The sequence below is a fragment of the Ambystoma mexicanum genome, chromosome 5p (assembly GCF_040938575.1).
Source record: "Ambystoma mexicanum isolate Mex_15411 chromosome 5p, UKY_AmexF1_1, whole genome shotgun sequence".
Lineage (NCBI taxonomy): Eukaryota > Metazoa > Chordata > Amphibia > Caudata > Ambystomatidae > Ambystoma > Ambystoma mexicanum.
Genome location: NC_090930.1, coordinates 972148625 through 972173805, shown reverse-complemented (window position 1 = coordinate 972173805; position 25181 = coordinate 972148625). Strand labels below are relative to the sequence as shown.

General features: G+C 45.3%; 1 protein-coding gene across 2 annotated transcripts in view; it reads right to left on the bottom strand.

The window, feature by feature from the left end:
- Positions 1-1121: 1121 nt before the first annotated feature.
- Positions 1122-25181, bottom strand: part of C5PH6orf52 (chromosome 5p C6orf52 homolog) — a 569473-nt gene continuing 545413 nt past the window's right edge. For both annotated transcript variants that reach the window (XM_069613440.1, XM_069613441.1), the window contains one exon: positions 1122-1491. In XM_069613440.1, the coding sequence (XP_069469541.1) occupies positions 1355-1491 (137 nt within the window). In that variant the 3' untranslated portion in view covers positions 1122-1354. The remainder of the gene's footprint in view (positions 1492-25181) is intronic.

Sequence of the window (25181 nt, the reverse complement as noted above, 5' to 3'; positions counted from 1 at the left end):
AAGGTGCCCGCAGTGAGATAATGCAGCCACATATTGGCGCAGCGAGCATGGACAGGTTTACTTACAATGGTACTGCTGGCTATAGGGGCAAAGCAAACAAGAGTATTTTAAGAGGGGATAATAGCAAACATTGCCACAGCAGACGTGTTACAAGCAAATGTGTGCGTTAATGTATGGTTACTAGCATATCCTGGCCCAGCCAGCATTGACAGGCTCCCTTACAATGCATTATGGACAAAGCAAGTCTAAGTATGCTGTAAGTGAGAATTTGGCACAACAGTATGAACAAGTGTTCTTACAGTTACAGAATACTTGCACATGTTGTGGGAAAAAGCATCACAAAATGTGGTGGGGGAATACTCTTGAGTATTGCTGGTGACCTAGCGGCTGTTGGATATTTTCATGTGTTATCCTACTCAACCATTAGTAAATGGAAAGGCTTTCTAACCAATGTTTAATTAATTTTTTAAGTGTGCTGTAAAATGCACAATGTCAACCAAATATTATCAAATAATGTTCAGGACGGGAACCCACGTCCCCTCCGAAAATTGACCCTGGCTGGTTTGTGCTCCATTGCTATATTCCTCTCCACGTGTGGGAAATAGTTAAGCCCCTCTTATAAAAACAACCAACCACTGGGAGAGGGGGTTGAAATGAGGGGAGTGCTACTGCTAGGGACTGGGGTCTGCAATCGTTGGCTAGTAAGAGGTTTTAGGCTACAACTCCCATCAGTCTAGCCATCATAGTCAATGGTAGGTGATCTTTGGAGTCAAAGTACAAAACATCTGCAGAGCTTCAGGTTGCAGGCTCCTGAGCTAGCCGATTGACTCGAGATGTCTGCTGTTAGGGACAATGATGGGATCCTGCACTGGTTGACAAAAAGATGTGAAAATATTATATTGTACGAGTCTCCATAACCTCAGTTAAACTGACTTACAAAGTAAGTGGAAAGGATAAAAAAATAAAATAAAAAAATCCAACTAGAAAAACGGGAAACCTCTATGACTGGGTTGGATACTGCATCCTGAAATATGAAAAACAAAAGCATGCCTTTCCGGAGCAGATGCTTTGTGAAAGAACTACTTCACAACATCCCAAATAAGATGCACAAGGAAGAAAACTTGCATGTGTAAAGAAGAATTTTATTTACAAAAGCAGTTCTAAAGTTAGGTTGTAATTTACAAACATGTCAAATATATGTATTGGATACAAATCCAAAACGGAGGAAATAAAAAAAATTAAAATCATAAAAATAAAACATTTGAACGCATGTTTTTTTTTATTGATGGTCAATGCGTTGATTCTAGCAACTTTATCTCGCAATGTTCATGCTATGAATCAAAGAGTAAGACATTTATACAATGGAAGGAATCTCAGATGTGGCTGTATCCAGCGGCTGCCAATGGCAGTTCATGAGTGCATCAAAAACCTCCTCACTTCTCGCCATGTAAAGTCTGTTCAACGATTCTGTATCCGGGGTTTCATAGGGCTCTGGAAAAAAAACACAAGCACAATACATTACTGAAAGAGCCATTATTAGTGTGGACAAAAGTTCAACCATCCACAGCAAACCAAGCAGATGAAGGCCACATGTTCTGCAGTACATATTATGTCTTTTGTAAACTGCTATGCGGGGAAAGATTTTTCTTTTTGCAGATTCCCCCATCTCTTTTGATGGGACCCAGTCATACGTGCCAAGTGATTTGTGATTCTAGTGAAGTCCGTTTTAACCTCACTCACTAAACACAACGAATTTCTTCTTTGGGGAGGCAGAGCACTGTTGAGTCCTCAAGGCTACAAATGCAGGAGACCCCTGTCCCCGTTGTTCCTTTCTAATGAAGCACTACCACCTCATGTAAGGAGAATAGTTAAGGGGGACCTTCTTTCTCGTTTATTTTACCTCCGGTGCATGGCTACCTCTACGCAGTGTAGCCAGACGTGCTACCTTCTTTTTCTTTTACAATTTTAGGTGAAGTCCTGAGCACTGCGAGTTTGCCTTTTGCTAGCATAGACGTAACATGGCTAAGATTGTTGTTTAACTCTTGCCCTTTAAGCTTGCTATTTTTGTTGATGATATTCATCCCTTGAGAAGTAGGAAATGTTCATAAATGGTCAAGTACCTTTGCCGACTCTACCCAGAGCCAGGAAAGTGAAAAGTAGAGCTTGTGACGGATTTTGACTGGGCAGGAAGTTGTAGAAATCCAAATAGACCTCCAAACCAGTGATGATACAAGTGCATCTGAGATGGCTATTCGGGATCTGAGAGACACTCGAGCATGTGAAAGGAGCAAGTCCTCTGAGAGTGGAGCTGCGTCACCCCAACCCACGCTGTGTATATGTAGTGCAAGTGGCCTTGTCTAGTGCAGTCTGCCACCATCAGTGGCCTCGCTGCACATATATCATGGGGGGATCTGGAGCCATTTGGTAGTCAACCACTGCAACCTGGAACCCAAAGCACTTAGGGCCACTGAGATGCTTTAAGTTGCTGCTTGACAACCATTGTCAGTGCCATCTCCCCTATGGTAAACATTTCACTGTTAACTAGGGGAAGTTGAACCTTGTGCAGCCTCCAGTGCTGCGTAACCTGGTATGCCACCTCATTGAAGAACTCAGACTTGGCTGATCTGTGGCTGCTCTCATCAAGAGGGTCCTTTAAGGAGCTTAAATCCTCTGTCCTCCTTCACTGTTGCCTGCAGACCCTTGCTGGGTCACCAACACTGCTTCTTCCAGCTGCTTCATCATCATCATCCACGTTGTGGGTGCTGCAACAGAAGTCCATTCATTGTTTGAAGTTGGAAGTGCAGCTCCTGTTGGTATCCGGAACATATACCTCACTGGGCCGATCCAACACCAAAACTTAACTCTGCAACAATGACCTGTGGGACCCCTACCCCCATCCTTGCAGCAACCAATGGTTGTCCTCAATGGCCTACGTTTACCTGTAGTCAATATTCTGGATTGTGGTTTAAGGTAATTATTAGCTTACCTCTTGTTGCCCCCCAGGGACAGAGGCGTGGCTAGGTTTGTCTCACAAGTAGGGCAAGTAGGGTGTAAAGCTAATGAAGTTGGGCCGACCACAGTGACATTAACATATGTAAATGCCCACACAGCGCTGCTGAGTGGGCATTCACAGATTTTGGGTCTGCCTTGCCCGCTCAGGCCCTACCTGGTCTATGCCTGTGCCGATGGGCCCTGTTAAATTCAAAAGGAAGTAAAGTCCTACTTTGCAGGCACTCTTGCCTTAACTTTGCGGGTGGAACCTGGATACACTAATCTCCGTTGGGTACACTCAAGACTGTGGCACAGGTGGCGGTCTGCTTCCTGCAAGGAGAACTTGTAAGCACCATCGTAAGAACAGTGTCCCCATCATAACTGTGCTTAACTAACGTATTGAGCCTATTAAATCATAAGGGAAACCCTTGATAACCCATTTAAACCCCTTATGAGTACCCAACACTGGTTACTTACCAGAACCTTTGGATACACAAGTATCCAACGGATAGGGATGGACAACTTAAGCGAGTTTGTCAGTGTGTTGGTGTGCCCTATATATTTATAGAAATTGTGAATTAACACCCTTTTGCCTTACTTTAATCATTGTAACACTGTATATAACGGTTTTGAGATCGTATGTGCGGTAGGTGCCCCAAATGGACACCAAAGGTGTGTTGTGTGTTCATTTAAGATTTATTTTTCATGTTATAACTATAGAATGTAATGTACCGTTTTTTGTAGTAATACATACATATATTGTGATGCCTCTGTGGACTATCTATTGCGTGACAATCCCCAGCCCTCCTGAGAGACCCTGCGTGTCCACTAAGGTTGATCCTCTCATGGCCCTATTCCAATAATATTTCTTTAAACACCTTCCAACCCACTTTATGCCAGATCTGTGCAAATGCCAAACTTGCTGGATAGTGCTCATTTTATCAACCGTGGAAATATGAAAGGCTGAGTCAGCCTTGCTGGGATCCAAACTTGCAAACTGCAGACTCTCCACCCATCTAGTAGTTCTGCTGTTGGTCTCACTACATACAAGTGGGGTTTACAGTCAATCATCGTGCAGATAAGTAAAGTTTTACTGGTAAGTAAAATTGGGCCGAAACATTAACGGATTTCAAACAAGTGGAGAATCTGTGAAAAGCCCCAGTGTGGAATTGCCAATGAACACGCCACAATATATACAGCACTAACCAAACTCAAAGCTAAAAATGAAAACTTAGTTGATGCAATGATGTCCACAGTGAATACAAACATAGCCCGATGGAAGAATAAGCATTGGCAAAGCCATTAAGGTTGGGATGTAACATGTCAAACGCAGCTCATATGCCCCTGTAATGCCATGCTATGTCCAACTTAATCATTACCTGGTAAGGTATAACAACACGTGAAACTATTGCCATCATGTCATGCTAACCTCTAAATGCCCAAGTGATATGCCATGTTAAACTTCCAAACACAAATATTCAGTCATAAAGGGATTCATTGAGTAAGGTAGGAGTCAAATGGGTGGCCTTTTCTCAGGTAGTCTACCGACACGTTTGCATACCAGTATCTTGAGTACAACCTACGATGAAACTCGCCACACACCGATCTGCAACTTGAATGCCAGTGCGTGCGGCGTCAGAATCTCGCTATTATAGTTTTCAATTTCTCTATGTTGACAGTCAGGTCATTTTGAGTAGCCCCAGGGCAGCACCATGTTGCCAATAAATGGAATGAGGTAGAAAGGGGCGAGGAAGTAGGAAAGAGTAGACTTTGCAGGCTGCTAAGTGCAGATGTATGGACAGGGAGGTGTAAGGTGGTGCAGTGCCCAGCAAAATAGAAAAATCACCATTGAAACTTTCTTGGAGTTCAGACGATGTACGAAATGCCAGACATCCTCAAATGGATCAATTAGAAAGCATTTGAAAAGAGCCAATTGGAATTATCTGCAGGACACCTTGCCTTCAAGCAAAAAAAAACAAAAAAAACCCAAAGAGGAAATGCTGGTTAAATCAGGGAGGCAGCTCAAGTAGTTGTATATGTCAGCTGAAATTATTTATAATAGATCCAGTTTTAGCATAAATTGAACGGATTTACAAACACGTCCATATAACATTTACAAAAAAACGTGTATCCTTTGCGATAGCATACATCAGGGACCCTACTTGCAGGGGCCTGCAGGCACTGAACATAGCTGTCGACCAAGTCCTGGGCGGCACTGTGACCCTATCTGACACGATTGAATCATAGCCTACAGACACTGACCCTGTGCCAGCAGGACATGGCCTATGTTGACGGTAACAGCTGAGAGCATGATCTTTAGCCTTGTCCCGACAAAGTATGCATACCACACTGGCCACAGGGTGTGGCCATGTCCTACAGATACAGCGACTTTAAATAGCAGGATGTCCAAGCACTGCAGCCCTTGCACATCCATGTTAATAACTGTGAACCATTATTTTACGATTGGTACTCTTGTGGTATGTATCAGTGGTTGGAAGTAGCCTCTCCTGGTGTCCAAGAGCTCAAAACGCCCACAGAACCCTTGCTTTAACAAATGCCGTTCTGAAAAAGGGGGCAATGTGAAAATTTGCAAAGATCTGCCGTCGGGTCCAACTCGCATTTGCGCTCTCAGATTACCTGCTGACTCACTTCGTAAGCCAGCTGATTGTATATCTTTGGAAGGTTTTTTGCCATTCAAGAGATGACCCTATGAAGGCATTGTATTAAAATTCTTTGGGCAACTAGGGAGATTGTTGTCTTCCTTGTTTATTGATGTAGCGCATCAATTTAGTGCTGTTGGTTCCAATTACTAGTGTGCAATTTGTGAGTGAAAGATTTCTGGCCAAATCCAACAATTACACCACATTTATGTGGAACTCATTTTGATCTTACGTCCACATCCCTTTACCTTTATGTGATTTGTGTGTGCTCAAACCTGTTCCATTGTGTAGCCTTGATAGAACGGTGTGTGAAACGTCATTTCGTCAGTAAGTTCTGTGCATTCCAAGACTTCAGCAAATCGACAACGTTCTTGTCCACACTCCATTCTTTCAAATCCCATCATGGCTGGGACCACGGACTCATGAGCCTGTGTGTAATCTGGCAATGGGGACCAAACGTATACATGAAATCATTCCCATTAAATTCATCACATTCCTCGCTTGCACCGATAGGTCTGCTGAAGGGGAATTGGGTCTTGGAAGGCATTCAATCAAATTTGCAGGTTGTTGCAATTGCTATAATCAAATCTATATGGTACCCAAGGATTTGCTCACCAGTCATCTAGATATGGGTACACATGTAATGCATTTCTACATATATGTGGAGCCACCATGGACATACAATTTCTAAACACCCTTAGTAATCGTTTTATCCCAAATGGGAGCACCCTTACTGATAGTGCTGAGCACCCATCTGAAATAGTTGGGCTGCATTGATATAAAAGTATGTATCCTTGAGATCTATTGTTGTCCTAATCCATCACTTTGTATTTGTGGGACGACATGTTGAACTTCTAACCTTTCACTCCTGTTTTGTTGTTGTGGGTATTTGTCATCTTTCGCTGGAATAAGGAAGTGCACTGAATACATGTCTTTGCCCTTTTCATTGATAGGAACCATTCCTTTTGTCCCTTTTTAGTGTTGGCTATTAGGTGGCGCTGAAAGCACTACCTTTAAGCCAAAACTATTGTCACTAAAATAAGAGCTTTAACATAAAACCTTCAAATAGGGGCTTTGAATGATGGTCTGTAATGCTTTTTAATGCAGATGAAATTTGAGGATGGATTTGTGTTTGGTTATGTGTCCCACTCATTTAACTCCCAGTGTTAGGGAGAATTCTCAAAAATGTGCCAATTCCCTCCACCTTAGAGACACCCAGCAACTTTACTGGATTTTGAAGACTTGATTTTTTAACCTGGAGAGCGCAGGACCCTTTTCCCCACTCTCTTATGTATTTTAATGTGATTTTATACACTGTTTCCTTTAGGTTATGGAGTCTAACCAACTCCATAGGCATCATCTTTTACAATTGTGTCACAAAGCACCTTCAGTGCAGTACCACAGGGAAGTCTTCCAGATTTCCCAAGGTTTAAATACCTTCTCTGGGATCAACCACTCTTTCCCAGAGCAGTGAAGTGAAATGAACTTTACTTAGCATTGTACTTGCTAGACCCAGCACAACCTATCTTACAATAGAGTGCTGGAGGGGTTACTTAATATCTCCTGTGTCTAAATGCTCATGTAACATTTTTTATGTTACCATTTCCTCAATTGACTGGCTGGTGGCAGTGGTTTCATTTTGAACTACCTTGGATTGCATTTACCACAACCGTTCGCGGCTCCAGTAAAGTAACCGCGGGAGCCATCTTTTTCAAAATGGCGTACAGCCATCTTTGCTAAAATGGTTGCCGGTCTTTTTTCGCCAGGTCTTTGTAGAAAGGTCCTTCTAGAGTGTTTCTCTGTGCGCCAAACCAGGTTTGGTCTCTTAGTTCATTTCGCCTTTGGCAGGGTTTCTGAGAGAAACCCGCCTCTGGCTCCAGAGTGTCTGGGGTAGGCAGGAAGTGAGGGAGATGCACGAAACTCCCTGTGCTTAGTGTCCTAGGAGACCCAAATGCACCCTGTGGTGATTGACTGGCTGACTGTTCGGCAAGTACAGACAGTCTGCTGGGTGAGTGACAGCTAGGCTGGAATGAATAGGAGAGAACTGAATAAAAGGAGTCTTTTGGCTTGGAAGGCAGAGTCGACCACTGGACGAAGGAACTGAAGAAGAGCTTGAAGCGGACGCCTGTTGCAACTCCTGGACCGTTGATTTGCCCAGTGACGCCCCTTCTGCACTGACAACTTACCAAGTTCGCATCGACAGAGAAGCCCCTGCAAGGACGACTTCTCCCTTTGAGTTGGTTGGACCAATCAACTCCAAAGTAAGCCACCGGGACACCCATCTTGGAGCTGGTTGAATTTCCTCAGAGTTGCTGCAGGAACCGTATAGCCAGGGAGATGGACACCAGATCGTGTGCGTTACTTTTAAGCTGACCTAAAAGATTTTGGAAGCTCTTCCGGACTCCCACGAAGCAGGACTGACCGAGCCTAAGCCCCCCTCAGCAGAGTGTCCCAGAAGTAAGGACAGTCCACCATGACAGCCAGGAACCACGCTTATTGCCATTTGCTGTACTGCAAGGAGCTGAAACGCGAAACAGACACTGAAAGTAAAAGTTTGCCGGTTGCCAGTTTTGACAGTTCCAGTGCAGGAGTCACCCCCGACGCCCTCCCTCTTGTCCCCACAACTAAGGCCCAGGAACAGTGAGATCTGCAGAGCTGCACAGGAACAGAAGTCGTAAGCTGCATCTTTTCTTCTTTACCAAGGTACTGTAAAAGAAGTCTTAGAGAACTTACCTCTTTACTGTGGAAGTGCTAGTAATTTCTGCAACTCACAAGTCTAATCAGCTTGTGGCCCTACATTTGATTCTTCTTTTTATCAAAGACTCCTAAGAACTCGTGCAAAGACTTTTCCATTTACTTACCCGAAGTGCTGCATCCTATACAAAGACTTTTGCCCATTTACTTTGGCTTAGCCTATTTGAATTGAATGACTCTTCTAAGTGCTATCTGAAAGTATTTGCCCTGCTTAAGAATATTTATAATCTCTTGTGTTCTAACAACCTTTGCCTTTTACCAACTTTTTAAGAATGTTCTGAATGCCAACAGTAAGATATTGCTGTCCCCAGCACCCTTGTTACTGAAGTCACCTGTGGGTGTAGGTTGTGTTTGTGGGCCATCCCAAAAGGGTCTTGTTGGATTCAGAAACTCAGAGTGTACAGTACTGAAGTGTATTTGTATGTTACTAGTATATTGCTCCCTTCTAAAGAAGGCTTTATTATGGACTGATAAATACATTGTTTATGCAAGAAACCATGAGTGTAAGAGTTTACTTGAATACCTGTAATTGTGAATCTTTGTGTAACTCCACTACAGCTCACATTTCCCCTCTTGAGATAAGCCTGGCTGATCAACACGCTACCAAAACTGTAGTACAAGCTTATACCAAAGGTTGGGTTGCCTATACCTGTAGTCAAAGTTGTTAGTAGTGTTGCCAGAGGGTACTGCATTCAAACATTGCCCAACACCCATCTCGAAGTCAAAGCTGTATGATTTTCTGGCCATTCCCACCCATCTCTACCCAAAACCACACCCCTTTTGTATTCTTTACCTGCATTTGTATTGTGTGCCGAATTTGGCGGCCATTTTTACCTCCAAGGTCAGACCCACTCGCGACTACGTATGAGTTATGCAGGTCAGAAACATTTGTTACCTTCGCCATTCCGAGCCCCCACCAACGCTAAGCAGACCTACACGAAGCACTACAAGTGATATTACTGGTAAGCGCACATCCAGGGGGATGTCACACCTACCAATAGCCATGAATCACGCTTGCTTTAACATGTATATGCTTGTCGGTTCATGGTATAGCCGTCTCAGACATCCACACCATCTTTAGCATGCACGCTAAGGGTCTGCATGCATCTGTTGAACTTAAGAAATAATATTAGAACTTTTACTTCTCTGTTGGACTATTGGTGCTAAATTATGTTTTCTCTCTGTTGTATGTATTTGTATGTCTTGTTGCCAAATGCACACAACTTGTTCTGACCATGAATGTATTACATTTTTACCATGTATTATAGGGATGACCGCGATTTCGATATTGTTTGATCACAAACTTGTAATTTACTAACTTTAATAGTCTGCTTATTTGTTCGACATATGGCTTTCTATGGTTATCTGATTAACTTGTTTTCCCGGTGGATGGGATTGGAGGAGGTCATTGTGACAATTTGATGATTCTCAAACAATCTTATGAACTCTGATTTGACGTACTGACCTTTGGTATTAACAATCCGATGAAATCCGATGACTATATTACGCCCTGAAGAAGGACTTTCGATAGTCCGAAATGCATCAGCGATTGATACATCTGCACTTATTTCATAATCCATAAACCTAAAGCCATCTTTTGGCAAGCAAGAGGCTGAAAAGCATTACTTTCGAAAAACTATATGAAGCCCTTACGTGAGATATGGCAATACAACTGTACTATACATTTTACTGAACCACATGGTGGAAGTTAGGATGTGCAGCCCACACCGAAGGCTAGATTGCCTTGGTCCTTTTTTTGGCCACGATGTTAGTGATCTGTGTTTGCATTTGGTCGGTAGTATGTGCTTTTTTCAGCAAGCTAGTCATTTTCTTTTACTGAATCATGGTGTACCGAGGACAGGGTGCCTGGGCGTGAAGAGCACCCAGGCCATGCACTTCTTTCGTACACACTGCACAGGTGCTGCCCAGGGACGTCATTTCACCAAAATGCCAGGGGTAGCGGAAGTGACATCACACAACCCTTGACCCTCTGATGACATCACAGGAAGTGATGTCATTTGACCCCACCCCAAAGTGATATCTCAGGAAGCGATGGAACACGACCTTTCACCCGTTGACAAGACAGGAAGTGACATTACATAGCATTGTACACTACGAAAAATATGGTTACGATATCACTATAATGTGATGTACATTTCATGCAAGAATGCATCGCCATATGTAGCGTTAAGATCAGTGTGTAAAGGCACATATCATATTACAGTGAATGCAAGCAGACCATGACCAAATGATAATGTGTTATTATATAACATTTACGCTTAAGCGCTTTATATAGAAAAAATATATGTCGGTACTCATTTATCGACCTCAGAAGGATGAAAGGCTGAGTTGAGGTGATTAAGAACAGAACAAAATCAGTGACTCACCCCCTGAAGTGTGCCTGAAATAAACCTTTAATGAGTCTAGCAATTATTGTATAGAATTCCAGAAAGACACATTATTTGGTATTCCTATTCTTTCTTATTTAGGGTCAGTGCTGAACGTGTTAGACTTGTGGCACTCCCGTTCTTATTTTTCTTCTTTTTTTTTTTAAAAGTCCTGAACAAGAAAGCCAGCCACTCCAGGAGCTTGCATTACAAAAAACCGATATATATTTTTTCCCCTTTTTTTTCGCAAGTACGACCCCTAAATGACGTCCCTGGTGCTGCCCCCCAGTCACAGAGTCTCTCGTGGCCGGCACAGTCTGCTGAGTGAACTCGTCGGGTGATCGGGGCCCCGCGAGAGGCGGTTGTCTAGGAGGCACTCAATGGCTGCCCATCTTGCTTTACGTGGGTTGCGGAGAGCACAGACAGGGTGATAGATAAGCAGTCTGCCAGGCGGGTGGCCTGGACAGCCCACACCCTTCCTCCATCAGACGTCTCGCGAGAAACGATTCAAATATTTGCACGCAAATCCAACCCTCGCTTAAAAGCACAACAGATAAACACGTTTTCCTTGTATGCATGGTATATTTGGAAGCCTGTGTTTATCTAGGGCCTGGGCTCTATGAAACAATTCCATCTTCACGGGTTTATGAACACTGCAGACCTGCTTTTAAAAAGAGCGCGCTCTACTTTAATTTCTTACCATTTATGGACAAAGTAGAGCACAATGGGCATCCCGAGCTCCAGGAAGAGTTTAGCGCCCAGTTTAGCGCCCAGAAAACAAAAGGGTGAAACGTCCTCGCAAACACTGTCTGAAGCAGGAGTGTTCCCAGCCCTGCCTCATCATGGGGGCCCATTTTTATGGTTGAACAGACGAATCAAAACATACCAAATTGGACAGGACTGACGCCTGTGAGTATTATTAAGGCTTGTGCTTAGTTTGGGGTCATCCTGACAGTTTTCAGACTGTTAGACTGAGTTCTGCGATATGTTTTAGCATTTTTATTTTATTGTATATTAACATATGCCGACTGACGAGTAATCGTCAAAATCACAGAAAGGCTGCAACCCTTTTGGACCATGAAGTCCCGGCGGCCCCGTCACCTTACCAGTATCGGCACATGAATGACTTAATGGCGTGAAATCTCACTGGACTCCAGAATGCTCTGTTTATACTTAGACAACAATGTTACAAGGGTGCACAGTCAAGTGAGAAGAGTGTGTCAGGGGCACCGCAAAGCAAGAGGAGTGTGCAAGAGGCACAATAAATGGAAAAGGAGGTGCAAGTGTGCACAGCAAAGAGGAAAGAAAGGTGAAAGAGTAAACAAGAGCAGAGTAGAAAAGGCACAAGCGGAAAAAGGTGCCAGAATAAAGATACAAGGTGTAAAGAGAGGGGTCAGAAGACAGTGGTCGCACAGGTGAGGAGAAAAAAGCCCAGCTTTTTCGAAAGTCTCTGGCACTGCCCCTTGAAGGACTATGTGTTGAAGGGTACATCCTGACAAGGTGAATGTTTGTTTGATGTTTGAAAGAGAGGCCTAGACTTGGGGCAGGGAACCCCGAGAGGCCTAAACATGAACTGTCTTTGTTTGGAAATGGAAGGATTGAAGCTTGGGAAAGGGAACCCCAAGAGACATTGGCAACTTTATTGACTTACTGCAAGAACCCAACGTGGAAGGTTCCAAGGGCAACCCTTTTAAGTTGAACTATTTTTTTGAAACTGGCAGAACTACACCTGATCTTAAGGCTAACTGAAACCAGTCCTGGTCTGCATTTCTTTTTTTTTGAGCCACCGTTTTTTCTTTAAGAACCACAGAACACATTTTGTCTAAGAGTGAGGGCAAGCATAGGTTATCACACAGACAAATTTGGTTTTGGACTTACAGACATTGACGTCCTTTATGAACATCATTTGAGGGAACAACCCCCTTAGAGTTAGGGCCAGTTAGGTACTACACCACCCGAACACAGCTTTTCAATAAAGGTTTTTAAACTGTTGCTTTTGAGTCTGTGTCTCTCTTGATACCATGTCTGTCTCACAGTGTACAGGTCCCCAAATCTTAGTAGAAGTCTGCACTACCCAAAGGATTGGAAGAATGGCAGAGCAGCCAGGCTTATCCTATGAGGAGGATTTGAGCTGTAGGTAAGTACACTGAACTGAAAGTTATATTAACTATACATTTATTCTTATATACAGAAGGCAAGATAGGTAAATACTTATTTAAAATAACCAACACACATAGGAATCATTAACAATATTTTTCATAGGTGACTGATTCAGTAGTAGTTGCTTGCGCTTACATTTGTTACAGAAAATGACACTGACAGTTCTGCCGTATTACTGGTAGAGCCACACACTCATTTGTTAGAGAAATGATAATTTCATTCATTTAGTAAAGTCACAACAGACAGGTCTGTAGGAAGGAAAAGGATTGTTATTCCCAGTTTAGCAGTAATCTACTTTAAGGCTTCTAATGCTCGGCAGTCCAATCCCTAACTATCCAAGATTTCTTCAAAGTCAGTATAGGAGTGGAACAAAAGTCTTATGCAGCAGCAGAAAAGACAAGATACTTTAGTACTTTAACAAAAATGCTTAGCAAGATAACAAGTTATAGGGACCCTTCAAAGGACTTCCTAATGGAGCACACACTGTTAAGTCTGTACCAGAGGTATGGGTGGATACCCAAACACCTTGTAACGCACTCCAGTCACACCGTAGCGATTATTTGGCTCAAGGCAAGCTATTCCTTGAGCCACACAGTACCTTAAGGTGGATGATGGAAACACAGCTCAATTCTCTCCTGTGCAGCAGCAACAGACCTGGTCTCCTGATTCCTCGCTCCGGTGACAAAACAAGGACTTTGAATGGGATGTCACAAGAGCAGTCGCGAGAGAGGACCCTCAGCAAGGATTTCTTCGGTCTCCCACATTGGTCTGTGGTTTTGGCGCCTTTTTATCAGCTCCAACAATGAACTGTTACGGCCTGGTCAATCCGCCTCAATTCCGCAGTCCTACACTCTGGTGAGGGGACTCGGATGAGCGGGATCGTGCTTCTGGAGGTCCAATTGGAGCTCACCAACGTTCTGGGCAGATTCATCCACGCAAAGATGTTGCACTACAAATGGAATGGAGGTCTCCTTGTATTCGCTTTGTGCAGCCCAGGAAAGTCACAGCACCTCAGGAGAGGGTTCGATCTGCAGTTCGTTTTGTGACTGGTTGGTCCCACCAGCCAAAGGGAAGGAGCCGTCCTCTTCGGAGCCCCTCAATCGATAAGAAAATGGGGTCAGGACAGCAGTGGTCGCTTCACGGTTACTGGAAGCGTACGCAGGCAGCTCTGGTCGTTTTCAGCTTCAGATCTTCTGCTCCAGTGGTCGACTTGCCCTCTGCCTCAGGAACCTCACCTTTTATTCAACATTCCCATTCATTCCTCTGCAAACTCTCCATGCAGTTTACAGAAAGGGGCTGGTGGCGGTCCAATCAGAACAGCCAGTCGCCCCACCCCCCCCAGTGGGAACTGGTTCCATTCAGGAACGCCGACAAAGGACAGGGGAGTGTTAAACTTCTCCCCTGCCTCCTGCCTTCAGACACACTGGGGCCTAGGTGGGGACACCCAATGGTTCCCACCAAAGGCAAAACACATTCAGACCTCCCCCTCCCAGAATGTTACAAGGCTAAAAAAGGACAAGCATGCTCGAAATGGTGAAAAAATAAAGGAGCCACCATGTTAGAACATGGGTGACCCTTGTATGCATACCTGCTGCTGTGAATACAACCTGCTGTAAAAACAGCACACAAGTTGGTAGAACATGTCCACTGCCACCAGCCATAACTAGAGGGTTGTTACTGTGACTAAAAAGTCACTGGATCAGAGAAAAGGGGGACCATAGGTATCCCCTTAGCACACATAAGGAGGTGTGTGCTAATCTCCCATAAATTCAAGTTTTATGAAGGGTACAAAGTATCCCTCTTTCCTTAAAAACAGTACTCGTTAGGAAATATGAAATGAAAGCATCTCAAAGGGTAGCCAAAGGGTACGGCACATAGGGTGCTGTGGGGTGCAAAGGTTAACACAGATGCCTTCAAAAAGATATGAAGGAAAGCATGACTCTATAGAATAACTATAGAATAAGATAAAATGCAAAGAACAGAGTTTCCAAAGTCAGAGCAAATATGAAGGACGGGGGAAAAAGGCTTCCGACATTCAGGATAGAAAGAAAAAGGTCCAGAGGTCCAGCAAAAAGTGCTGGGGTCTCACTAGGGGAGGGGATTAAGCATAAAACTGAAATCTCTAACAGTAAGCAGACGTCCAACACAATTATCATCACTCGGGCAAAACTGTAAACAGAGAAAGCATCTCGAAGAGGCCTTAACCCCAAAGCTCAGACATCCAGTGCCCGACAAGTGTCTAGCCACAAACTAGAAACAGCAACTGACCAACACAAGTCCAACGAGAAGACCATCAGAGTCTGTACTGCTTCATGCTTTTACACTCGACAATACGCGCAGGGATCTTCAAGTCAATAGTGCACTTTGAACCATTGCACAACAACCCACTCCTGCCAGTCACCCAGAGCCTGAATATCTGCCAACAATTTTCACTACGGGCACCCCACCATCCACTGAGTCGCTAAGGGCCCTCTGTTAAATGTCTGTCACCTACTTCCACCCACCAACACCTTACACCTCCAATGCCGTGCTCCAACACCTTCATGTTTACACAGTGCCACCATCCAGCAACTTAAGTCTTCAGCATTCTTCAACACCATCAACCTCAAGCAAACTAGCAACTTAAGTCACCAGTACCCTCCTTCAACACCCCAACAGTGTGAGTCTCAATTACCCCCCTCAAACATTTTATATCTGCATTTAATGCATTTCAACTCTTACAACACATTACGTCTCAAACACTCTATCCCAACATCTGCAAGTCACTTGTGCAACATCGTAAGTCTCAAGTACCAGCCTCCATAACATTACATAGATGGAGGGGAAGGATGTATTGCAGGTCACAGTAATTGCAGTTTTAAAAACATTTTTTAAATGTAAACAGCAGCAGCAGCCTGACACCCCACCTAGAAAAGGCCAATTTTATTATTTTCTTTGGTCCTTTATGTCTTCCTTAGTGCCAGCCTCATCCACCTTTTAAACACTGGAACAGGACCTGAACCCATTTTGTATTGCATCCTCTTTTTCCAAAATCAAGCCTGTTGCCCGGAGCGATCCTTCCAAATGTATATTTATTTTGCTTGAGGAAGCAACAGATGGTTTACTTCAAAGGCAGAGGGCAACTTCAGGTAAATTATGTCATCTAGCATCTATCTACAGTGTGCCTGTGATGCAGCACTGGGGCACAACTCTCGCATCATAGGCCCAGTTGCTCACTGGATGTGCAAAGCAGACAAACACTGATGAGATTTGCGTTCATGCTGTGCTTTCACAGAGTACTGCAGGCTGCCCTCAACCATTCCTAGTTAGCTAGACCTAGTTCCCATACCTTTCCTGTTGCTACAGTACTGGGTATGAGCTGCACAGACAGCCCTGCCTCTGAACCCAACCATTCAGGCATTCTTCACAAATGGATTGCCAACCGGTTCGTGATGGCGGCTTCATTGTTTTTCCTGCATCTCTGTTATTTCTCCAACGAAGTCTAGATTACAGGTGAAAAAAGCTGTGGCACATTTAGCTGTATTTACAACCGCTTTTTTCAGGTGCAACACAGATATTTACTCTTGGCACTGTCTCTTTGTCCAGTGGCCCAGGGGTCGCAAGGACAGTGACAGGTCTAGGGGTAGCATATGTCTCTGCTAGCTATGCCCTATCTTGAGTAGCATTTCTTCATCCATCCAAATCAACCACACACCACCCCATCATTCTTCACTCGCACACACTGATAGCACAACATATTGAAATCATCCCTGCTTCCAAACCTTCCTAATTCGTCCTGGACTTATGTTCCACCTCTCATCAAGAAACAGACTACCGTCTAGCCAGATGCTGCTACCATAGTTATGGCCAGGGAACTATTTTTTACATGACTGAAGAGATGGCAATATTTGAATTAATAAATATATGTTCATCTATTTGATATTTGTCTTGAAATTGATTTGTCTGTTGTGGGTAAAAAAGCAGAGATGTTACCCATAAATGTTTTTAGGTCTGGCCCAATAGTGGCTTCATCAGTATAATGTGTTAAATACTAAGGCCCATAAAACTGATACAAAGACAATGCAAATCCCAAAACATTTTTGAAACAATGATTCCCATTGTGAAATAGTGTCAAAGTTGTGTGTACGTGGACAGAAAAGGGGTTCCTCTGCACATTCTCTACACAGTCTCATGCCAGTATCACTTAAACTTATCCAATGCTCTTTTCAACATGCAGCTATTCTACGGACCCCCCTCCTTGCTCCGATCAGATAACCTGCATTCATTGATTACTGAACACACCTAAAAACTCATGTATTCACCAACGTATTTAACTTGTTTCTGTTTCATCACCTGCCATTGGAGAAGAACCCTGATGCTGTTCCTGGTGGCATGTTGGAACTAACCATAATCTTAAATGAAGAAATAAATAGCTAATGTAATATACATATGAACAACAAAATCTAAGTAGTGTAATCAAAGCGCTATAGTGCTGAAAGAGCAACTCAACCTAATTCTTGTAAATCTTTCATATGCAAAGACGATTAAAAAAAATCATTGTACACTTGTTGCAGGAGTGTTGCAATTTATTTTTAACGGGTATTAGGTTACACAATGCACGTTTCGACCCAACACCATAGGTCTTCTTCAGGGCTATGAGAACCCAATTATCAGCCATCAAAATAGTTTATAATGAACCAATGAACATGTACAAAACATAAGTATCAATACATTACCCAATATAGGAATGGTCAAATTCAAAATGATTGTTGTTTTCATAAGTACATTCTTTGATGAGCACATCGAGGGACCTACATGGGTTTCAGAGGTTATGGAAAAAGACAATATGTGTAAAAGACTATCATTATTTGGTTTAATCATAAAACATAATTAGACACCAAGCAGCACCATCACAATCTAGTGCTGATTTCAATGTCCAGTGACTCACCAATCTGCTAATTGTACAAAGTGCACGTGTCCACCACCACTACAACCAATCAAAATACCTTTTGTGAGTGTCCCAGCCTCTTAGGGAGAGGGACAATCCCAACAATGGAACATATGAAGCAACCTAATTCTATCATGGTTTACATCCCGAACTGTGTATGCAAGCTAAGACCGTCTGATATATTACCTTATCTTATAATGGAGATCAGCAGGCGCTCAGTTCAGGTTTTGCCAGCTATGGCGAGTGCTTCAAAACCACAATCCTTTGTAACCAGTCCTTTGTAACACTGGCTGCATGCTGCACCTCCCGGCTACCTTGTATATAATGCATCTGTATATTACCCCTGTAAATGTTGTACATAATTTATATAGGTTTATGTATATATAAGTGTAACCTCTAAGTACCTGCTGTAACACTTTCTTTTTTTTTTTTATAACATATTTTATTATATTTTGTGCAAGAAACAACAAGAAATCAACAAAACTACAAGACTACAAGACTTTGCATACGGCTGGCAGGGTAGCCTGGACGAATATACTGGAGGACATAGGCAAGCATAGCAACACATGTGAAATAAAGTATATGAGCAGTTGAGGTGGCAATCAGTTCCTGGATAGTCATATTACGTGAAAATGCCCCAAAGCATGGTGTTAGCAGGCATGGATTTTGCGGGACTGCACGCCAATGCACAATGACGCTATTGCAGTAGATTTACATTGTTTGTTCCCATCTTCCCCAAATCTTGTCCGCTTTGCCCGGACAACCTCTGGCTTGATAGACTCTGCGTTCCATTAAAATGATTGCATCCACATCCGATAGCCAGTGATCATATTTCGGGGTGTTTTCTGAACCCCATAATTGCGCGATGTTCCTTTTCGCAATTCCTGTGGCAGTTGACACAAGTAGCTTTTCGAATCGTGGCAGTTCTAGGTCGTCTGTAATACCTAGGAGCATGAGTTTAGGGTCCGTCGGAACTGGGCGGGACATGGCCCTAGAGAGCCTTGCGCTACATTTATGCCAGAAGCGTTGTATGCGTGCACACTGCCAGAGGATGTGGTAAAAGGATCCTTCTTCTTGTTTGCAGCGTAGACACTTGGGGTTGGTCGATTTACCCCAATTGTAGAGTGTTATTCGAGGATAATATATCCGATGTAGTATTTTAAGCTGTACCAAACGAATCCGTGCCGAAATTGCGCATTCTCTAGGATACATTAGGATTTCAATCCAGTCTTCCGGTAATATGGGGCCAATGTCATTTTCCCACTTCGTCTTCAGGGTCAGAAGTTCTTTCGTGCCGAATGAAGAAATAACATTGTACATGGTAGACGTGACTTTATTGTTCACCTTGTCCATTACTATATTTCTTTCAATAGGTGTGCATTCCGACATGTCCACAAGTTGGGCTCTGTGTGCGACAAGTGCGTGTTGTAGCTGTCTGTGGTGATACTGTTCAGATTCCGGCAAGCCATGTGCCGCAGCGAGCTCGGGGAACTGCGTCAGCCGGTCGTTTACGATTATCTGTTGGATCGTCTGTATGCCAGCTACGACCCAGGCTGGCCATTTCGGGAGGTTGGCAAGATTCGAAAGGTGAGCATTGTTCCAGATGGGCTGGAGTGGGGTGATTTTATTGTCCCAACCCAAATGTCTGTGTATTTCTTTCCATACCAGGGCTGTGTGTACTGCTATCGTGTGTGCAGGCGGGTGAGTTTGTTTGCAGTAGAGACTTTCGAGTGGGGACATTCCATGTCTCGCCGCTAGTTCGGCTCTTATGTGAGGGATGCTCGGGTCCCCGTGTAGAATATCATTGATTGTTGCCATCTGGGATGCCCAGTAATAAATCTGGATATTCGGGAGCCCTATTCCCCCTTCCCAAACCGAACGTTGGAGAGTGTGGAGGGCAATTCTCGGGCGCTTCCCACCCCAGAGGAGTATACGTGTTGTGCTATTTATACTGTGGAATTCTGCAGCGGGGACGTGGAGGGGGGCATTCTGAAGAACATATAAAAAGCGGGGTAGGGCCAGCATCTTGAAGAGCGCTGCCTTTCCTAACAGTGTCAACGGGAGTGCCTGCCAGTGGGTTACATCTTGCTTATATCTTTTAGTAAGTGGGCGTAGATTTTGTTCTACATAGTTATTTAATTCATTGGCGATTAAAATACCCAGGTATCGGAACTGTTTGGTTTCAACCTTATATGGGGAGCCCGCTGTCGGAACGCAGTCCATCCCTTTAACCGGGAACAGCACAGATTTGGACCAATTTACTTTAAGTCCGCTAAAGGATCCGTATTCTATTAGGATTTGCGTGACCACAGGGCATGAAGAGGCTGGGTCGCCCAGGTATACTAGGAGATCATCTGCATAGAGGGAAACTATCTTCACAGCCCGGACCCCATCGAAAGCCAGTCCATGCGGAAGAATCCCTCAGGAGGACTGCTAGTGGTTCCATTATTAGTGCGAACACCATCGCCGAAAGTGGGCAACCTTGTCTGGTTCCCTTCCCTAGTCGGACAGTGCGCGACGGCCACCCATTTACTTTAACCTCGGCTATTGGGTTCTTGTATAGGAGTTGCACCCATTTTATGAACGGTTCTCCGAAGTGCATCCTATGCATTATGGCCCATAGCGCCTCCCAGTGAACAGAGTCGAATGCTTTCTCGAAGTCTATGGCCAACAGAGCCAGAGATTGCTGCAGGGCCGGGGCTCTTTCTAGTGCCAAGTGTAATCTGCGAATGTTCATTCTGGTCGACCGCTGGGGCATAAAGCCACATTGGTCCGGGTGGATCAGTGATGTGATGACTAGTTGTAATCTGTTGGCTAGAACTTTGGCCAAAATTTTTGCTTCGCTATTGATAAGGGATATGGGACGATAGGATGTGCATTCTTCTGGGGGTTTGCCTTTTTTAGGGATCACTATGATGGTAGCTTTGCGAAGGTCGGGTGGGAGCTCATTCTGGGTTAGAGAGTGTTCAAACACCTTGAGCAAGTGTGCGGGTATGTCCAGATGTTGTAGTTTTTTCCAAATGTCAATCGGGAACCCATTCGGGCCCGGAGTCTTGCCGGCCTGGAGTTGCATAATGGCAGTTGATATCTCGGTAGTAGTGATTTTACTATCTAGGGCAGTGGTCTGGTCTGGGGTGAGTGTTGGGAGAACGATATCATCTAGTATGGTACTATCCACAGTATCGGTGGGGGGTTCGTAGAGGTTCTCGTAGAACTCAGCAAAGCGTTCAGCGATCTCTGCGTCGGCATGGACTAGGTTTGCGTTTAGGGTTCTGATGCATTTCACCTTCGATTGTCCTTCATCACGTCTTTCCAGCCACGCAAGCAGTTTGCTTGCTTTGTCGCCTGTTTCATATACACGCGCCTTCATTGCTGCGTGTGCTTTCTTGGCGCAGTCCAAGGATAAGTTATGCAGCTTCCTTTGTGCCAACAGTAGAGCCCTGTTTGACTCCGGGGTGTCATTGGCAATGTGGTCCAGTTCCTTGGATGTGACCTCGGATTCAGCTTTGACGATTTTTTTGCGCTGTTTCTTCTTCTTATGGGACGTCCACGATATGATTTCTCCGCGGAGGACTGGTTTGTATGCCTCCCATAGTGTATTGGGGTTATCAACTGAGTCTATATTAAGCTCAAAGTAGTCGGAGGTGGCGGTCTCTACCATCTCCTGAAATTCAGGGAATCCCAAATAGTAGGAATTTAGGCGCCATGAGGGGGGTGGTCTCGGTCTGGCCGTTTCCAGCTCCAGCAGCAATGGGGAATGGTCAGAGATTCCTCGGGGAAGGAAGGATGCATTGTTTATTTGGTGGATACTTTGGTGTGGGAGGAAGAAGTAGTCTATCCTAGACATCGAGGCGTGGGCCCCCGAGTGGAAGGAATATTGACGAGTCTGTGTATTAAGGGCCCTCCATGCGTCACAGAGGCCCATTGCCGACACAAAGGAGGCCAGTTTGGTTGTGGTGGCGGGATTCCTGGTTCTTAGGTGCGTGCGATCAAGCGTATAGTCCATGACCTCATTGAAGTCTCCCCCTATCACCAATGTGTCTGCAGTTCTCGTTGCCAGGATGGGGGTGATTTCGTTTAGCAGATCTTTGAGGAGAGCTGGCGGGGAGTACACTGCCATGAGTGCTAGTGTTTGGTTCCATAGTGTTGCCTGAATGAATGCATAACGGCCTCCTCTGTCCAGCAACACGTCTGTGGTCACTAGCGGAAGCCTCTTGTGGATTAGTACGAGGACCCCTCTCGCTCCCATAGAAAAGCCTGCGTGTACCGCAGTGCGGTAATTAGATCTTTGAAAAAATTTGCATGTGGTTCCGGCCAGGTGTGTTTCGGTCAATATGGCTATGTCTGGGGAATGTCTATTTAGATGTTGCAAGACTAGCCGTCTTTTGATGCTGGCACCCAGTCCGTTCACATTCCATGCCAGGAGTTTAAGATTACTTTGGGTTGCAGTGTTTCGGGTTGCCATTGTCAATGGGCAATTTGTTTACACAGATATATTTCCTTGGTTGCATGCGCAATATTTCCGTCGTATTCGATCCGTATAGCATACTCGTCTTGCCTCTGTATGTCAAACATTGAATAACTATAAGAAACCCAACTCCCCCCTCCCCATACTCCACCCACAACTGAAGCATTGTCGACCCAGTGTTAACTTTTAAACAATTTAACAATAGTCTACATCTGCCTGCCTCGTGGCAATCCGCGTCTCGGGCACAGATGTGCCAGTTGTTACGCCCCGGGGGGAAGACACAAGGCAGGGTGTTGGAACTCCGCTATGTGGTGTTCTGAGTTCGTTTGGTTTGGTGTCCAGGGGCTGGGGGGGGCGCTGTGTGGGCGGCCGCCAGCCGGAATTGCTATCCTAGTCGCATTTACAGTGTACAATACAGCATCCCTGCAGGGTCATAGTGGTGGCCTGGATATCCCAGATATTAGTGATGTCTACTAAGCTTCTGCTTGTTGTGGGACTCCGTCCTGTTGTTGTTGCTGCGGTTCCCGATCAGGCGGTCGGTCAGGGCGCGGTCCATTCCGTTCTCTCCCTCCTCTCCCGACAGTGCTCCAGTCGCCGTCTATGTGTCTTTCAGCCCAGCTCCACGCCTCCTTGGGATCAGTGAAGTGGACTGTCATGTTCTTGTGATATATTTTGAGTTGGGCAGGGAATATTAGCCCGTATTTGACTCCCATTGCTTGCAGGCGTTTTTTGAGGGGATCAAAGGATTGGCGCGCTTTCTGTACTTCTCTGGTGAAGTCAGGGAAGAAAGCAATCCTTGAGCCATTGTATGTAATAGTCCCTTTGGACCTCGCCAGTTGCAGTACTGTGTCCCTGTCTCTATAGTTTAGAAACCTCACAATGACTGTACGTGGTGGTGCTCCTGGAATGATCTTGCCTGTGGGGATGCGGTGGGGGTGGGCTCGCTCGATGGAAAAGAATTTGGAGAAGGATTGTGCGTCATATATATCCGCAAGCCACCCTTCAAGAAAAAGTTCCATGCAATCTCCTTCTGCTTTCTCCGGAATACCCAGTATGTGGACGTTGTTCCGTCTTGATCTGCCCTCACTCTCATCGGCTCTCGATTCCAGGAGCTTTATGCGTGCCAACATGCCGGACATCTGTCGGTTCACACCGCGAAGGTTGTCCTCCGCTTCGGAGATCCGCATCTCCGCTTCCCCAGTACGAGAGGTCAGCTTCTGTAGATCATGTCTTAGCAGGGATACATCCGCACCAATGCTGTCCATCTTTTTCTCCATGGAAGTTCTAGAACTGGCAATAGCACCCATTATGTCTCTGAGGGAGATACTATCCTCCATGGGGTCTGAGTCCTGTTGCGTTGGTCTTTCCGGGGAGCGGGTGAGTGGCGTAGTTACGTATTGTTCAATCCGGCTTTGAGTGGAGGTCTTCCTAGGCTTATCTTTCCCCATTGTAGGTGAGGTGGGGAGGTGGTGGCAAAGGTTCACCCGGGAGAGGATGCTCGTTAGAGGGCAGGGAAGCAAGTATTGGTGTTCAATAGGCAGAAGAAATGGTTATGGCAGGCTCCACTGATGGCCCTTCGGGAGAGGGGCATCCACAGTCCATGTGCACGCAGCTGGACACGTGTCGGGGGGAAGCCCACAGATTTGGGTCTGGTTCGGTCGGAGGGCCGGAGTTCTGTGCACCGCGACTAAGTGGGTGCTTCTCCCAGTACCGCTTTGAGTGCGTTGAATCGGTTCCGAGGATGTGTTTGGCGGGTGATCACCCGCGGTTTGGGTAGGCCTGTGGGCTTAGAGGTAGTAAGGCCTATCTCTCCGGGGTTCGGAGTTTCGCTCAGGAGCTGCGACACACACGTCGGGCCCAGAGCGTGGCGTTTGCACATATGTGGCCAGGAAAAGTCTCACAGGATGCCAGGGTCGAATCCCCCGTCTCCCCCTCTCCTTACCGCTTGGCCCGAGTCCTCAGCGAGCGACCGGGAGGGTGATCAGGAGTCGCCGTCGGAGCTCAGCGGGTGCTTGACTGGGACCGGAGCGGCTTTGTCCCAGTGATCCTCTGGTGGGGCCTGTATCGTGCCGCGCCCGTATCAGGAGGTGTGGATCACGGCGGGGGAGGCCGCCTTCGTATTGTTGGAGCTGCCGGCTGGCTTCTCACCCCTTCAGGCGAGGTGACGGTATGGTTTCCCACAGGCTCTCGTACGTCGCAGCCAGCGCGTGGGAGGCCGCGCTCACTTCGCAGTTTCCCGGGGTGGCCGTAGTTTCAAGGATTCTCAGTCTCTGCCTCCCTCGCCCTCAGGCGGCCATCTTGGATGTTGGTAACGGTCCGCAATTTGAGTGCGCTGAGGGCTATATCTCGCAAAGCCCGCACCGATTCGGGTCCGCGATGTTCCGATTCGAAGCAGCAGGATTTCAGACGTCGCTGTAGTATTTTAGGGCTTTTTATCTATAATTCTAGTCGCAGGATGGATGTAGGATTAGGCTGGCGGCCGGGAGCAGCGAGGAATCACGTCCTCATCCTACGCCTGCTGGCCACGCCCCCTGTAACACTTTCTTGTAACCACCTTTCTAAACATGCGCCCTGATGCCCGTGGGCAGGCTGCGCAATACAAATAAACAAATACAAATACAAATACAATAGTCATTGAAGGGAATATGTCTTCCCACTATGTCCTGTAATTGTATAGTGCAAAACGTTTTTCAAAAATACTATATACTTCAATACCCGAAACAACCCTATAGTATGTATAGTATGTTAGCCAGAAACCAATCGCATCATGTGACAAACATCGCAATCCTAGAATAGTATTCTAACCAGAGGGCGTCACTTTTGTGAAATGTCAG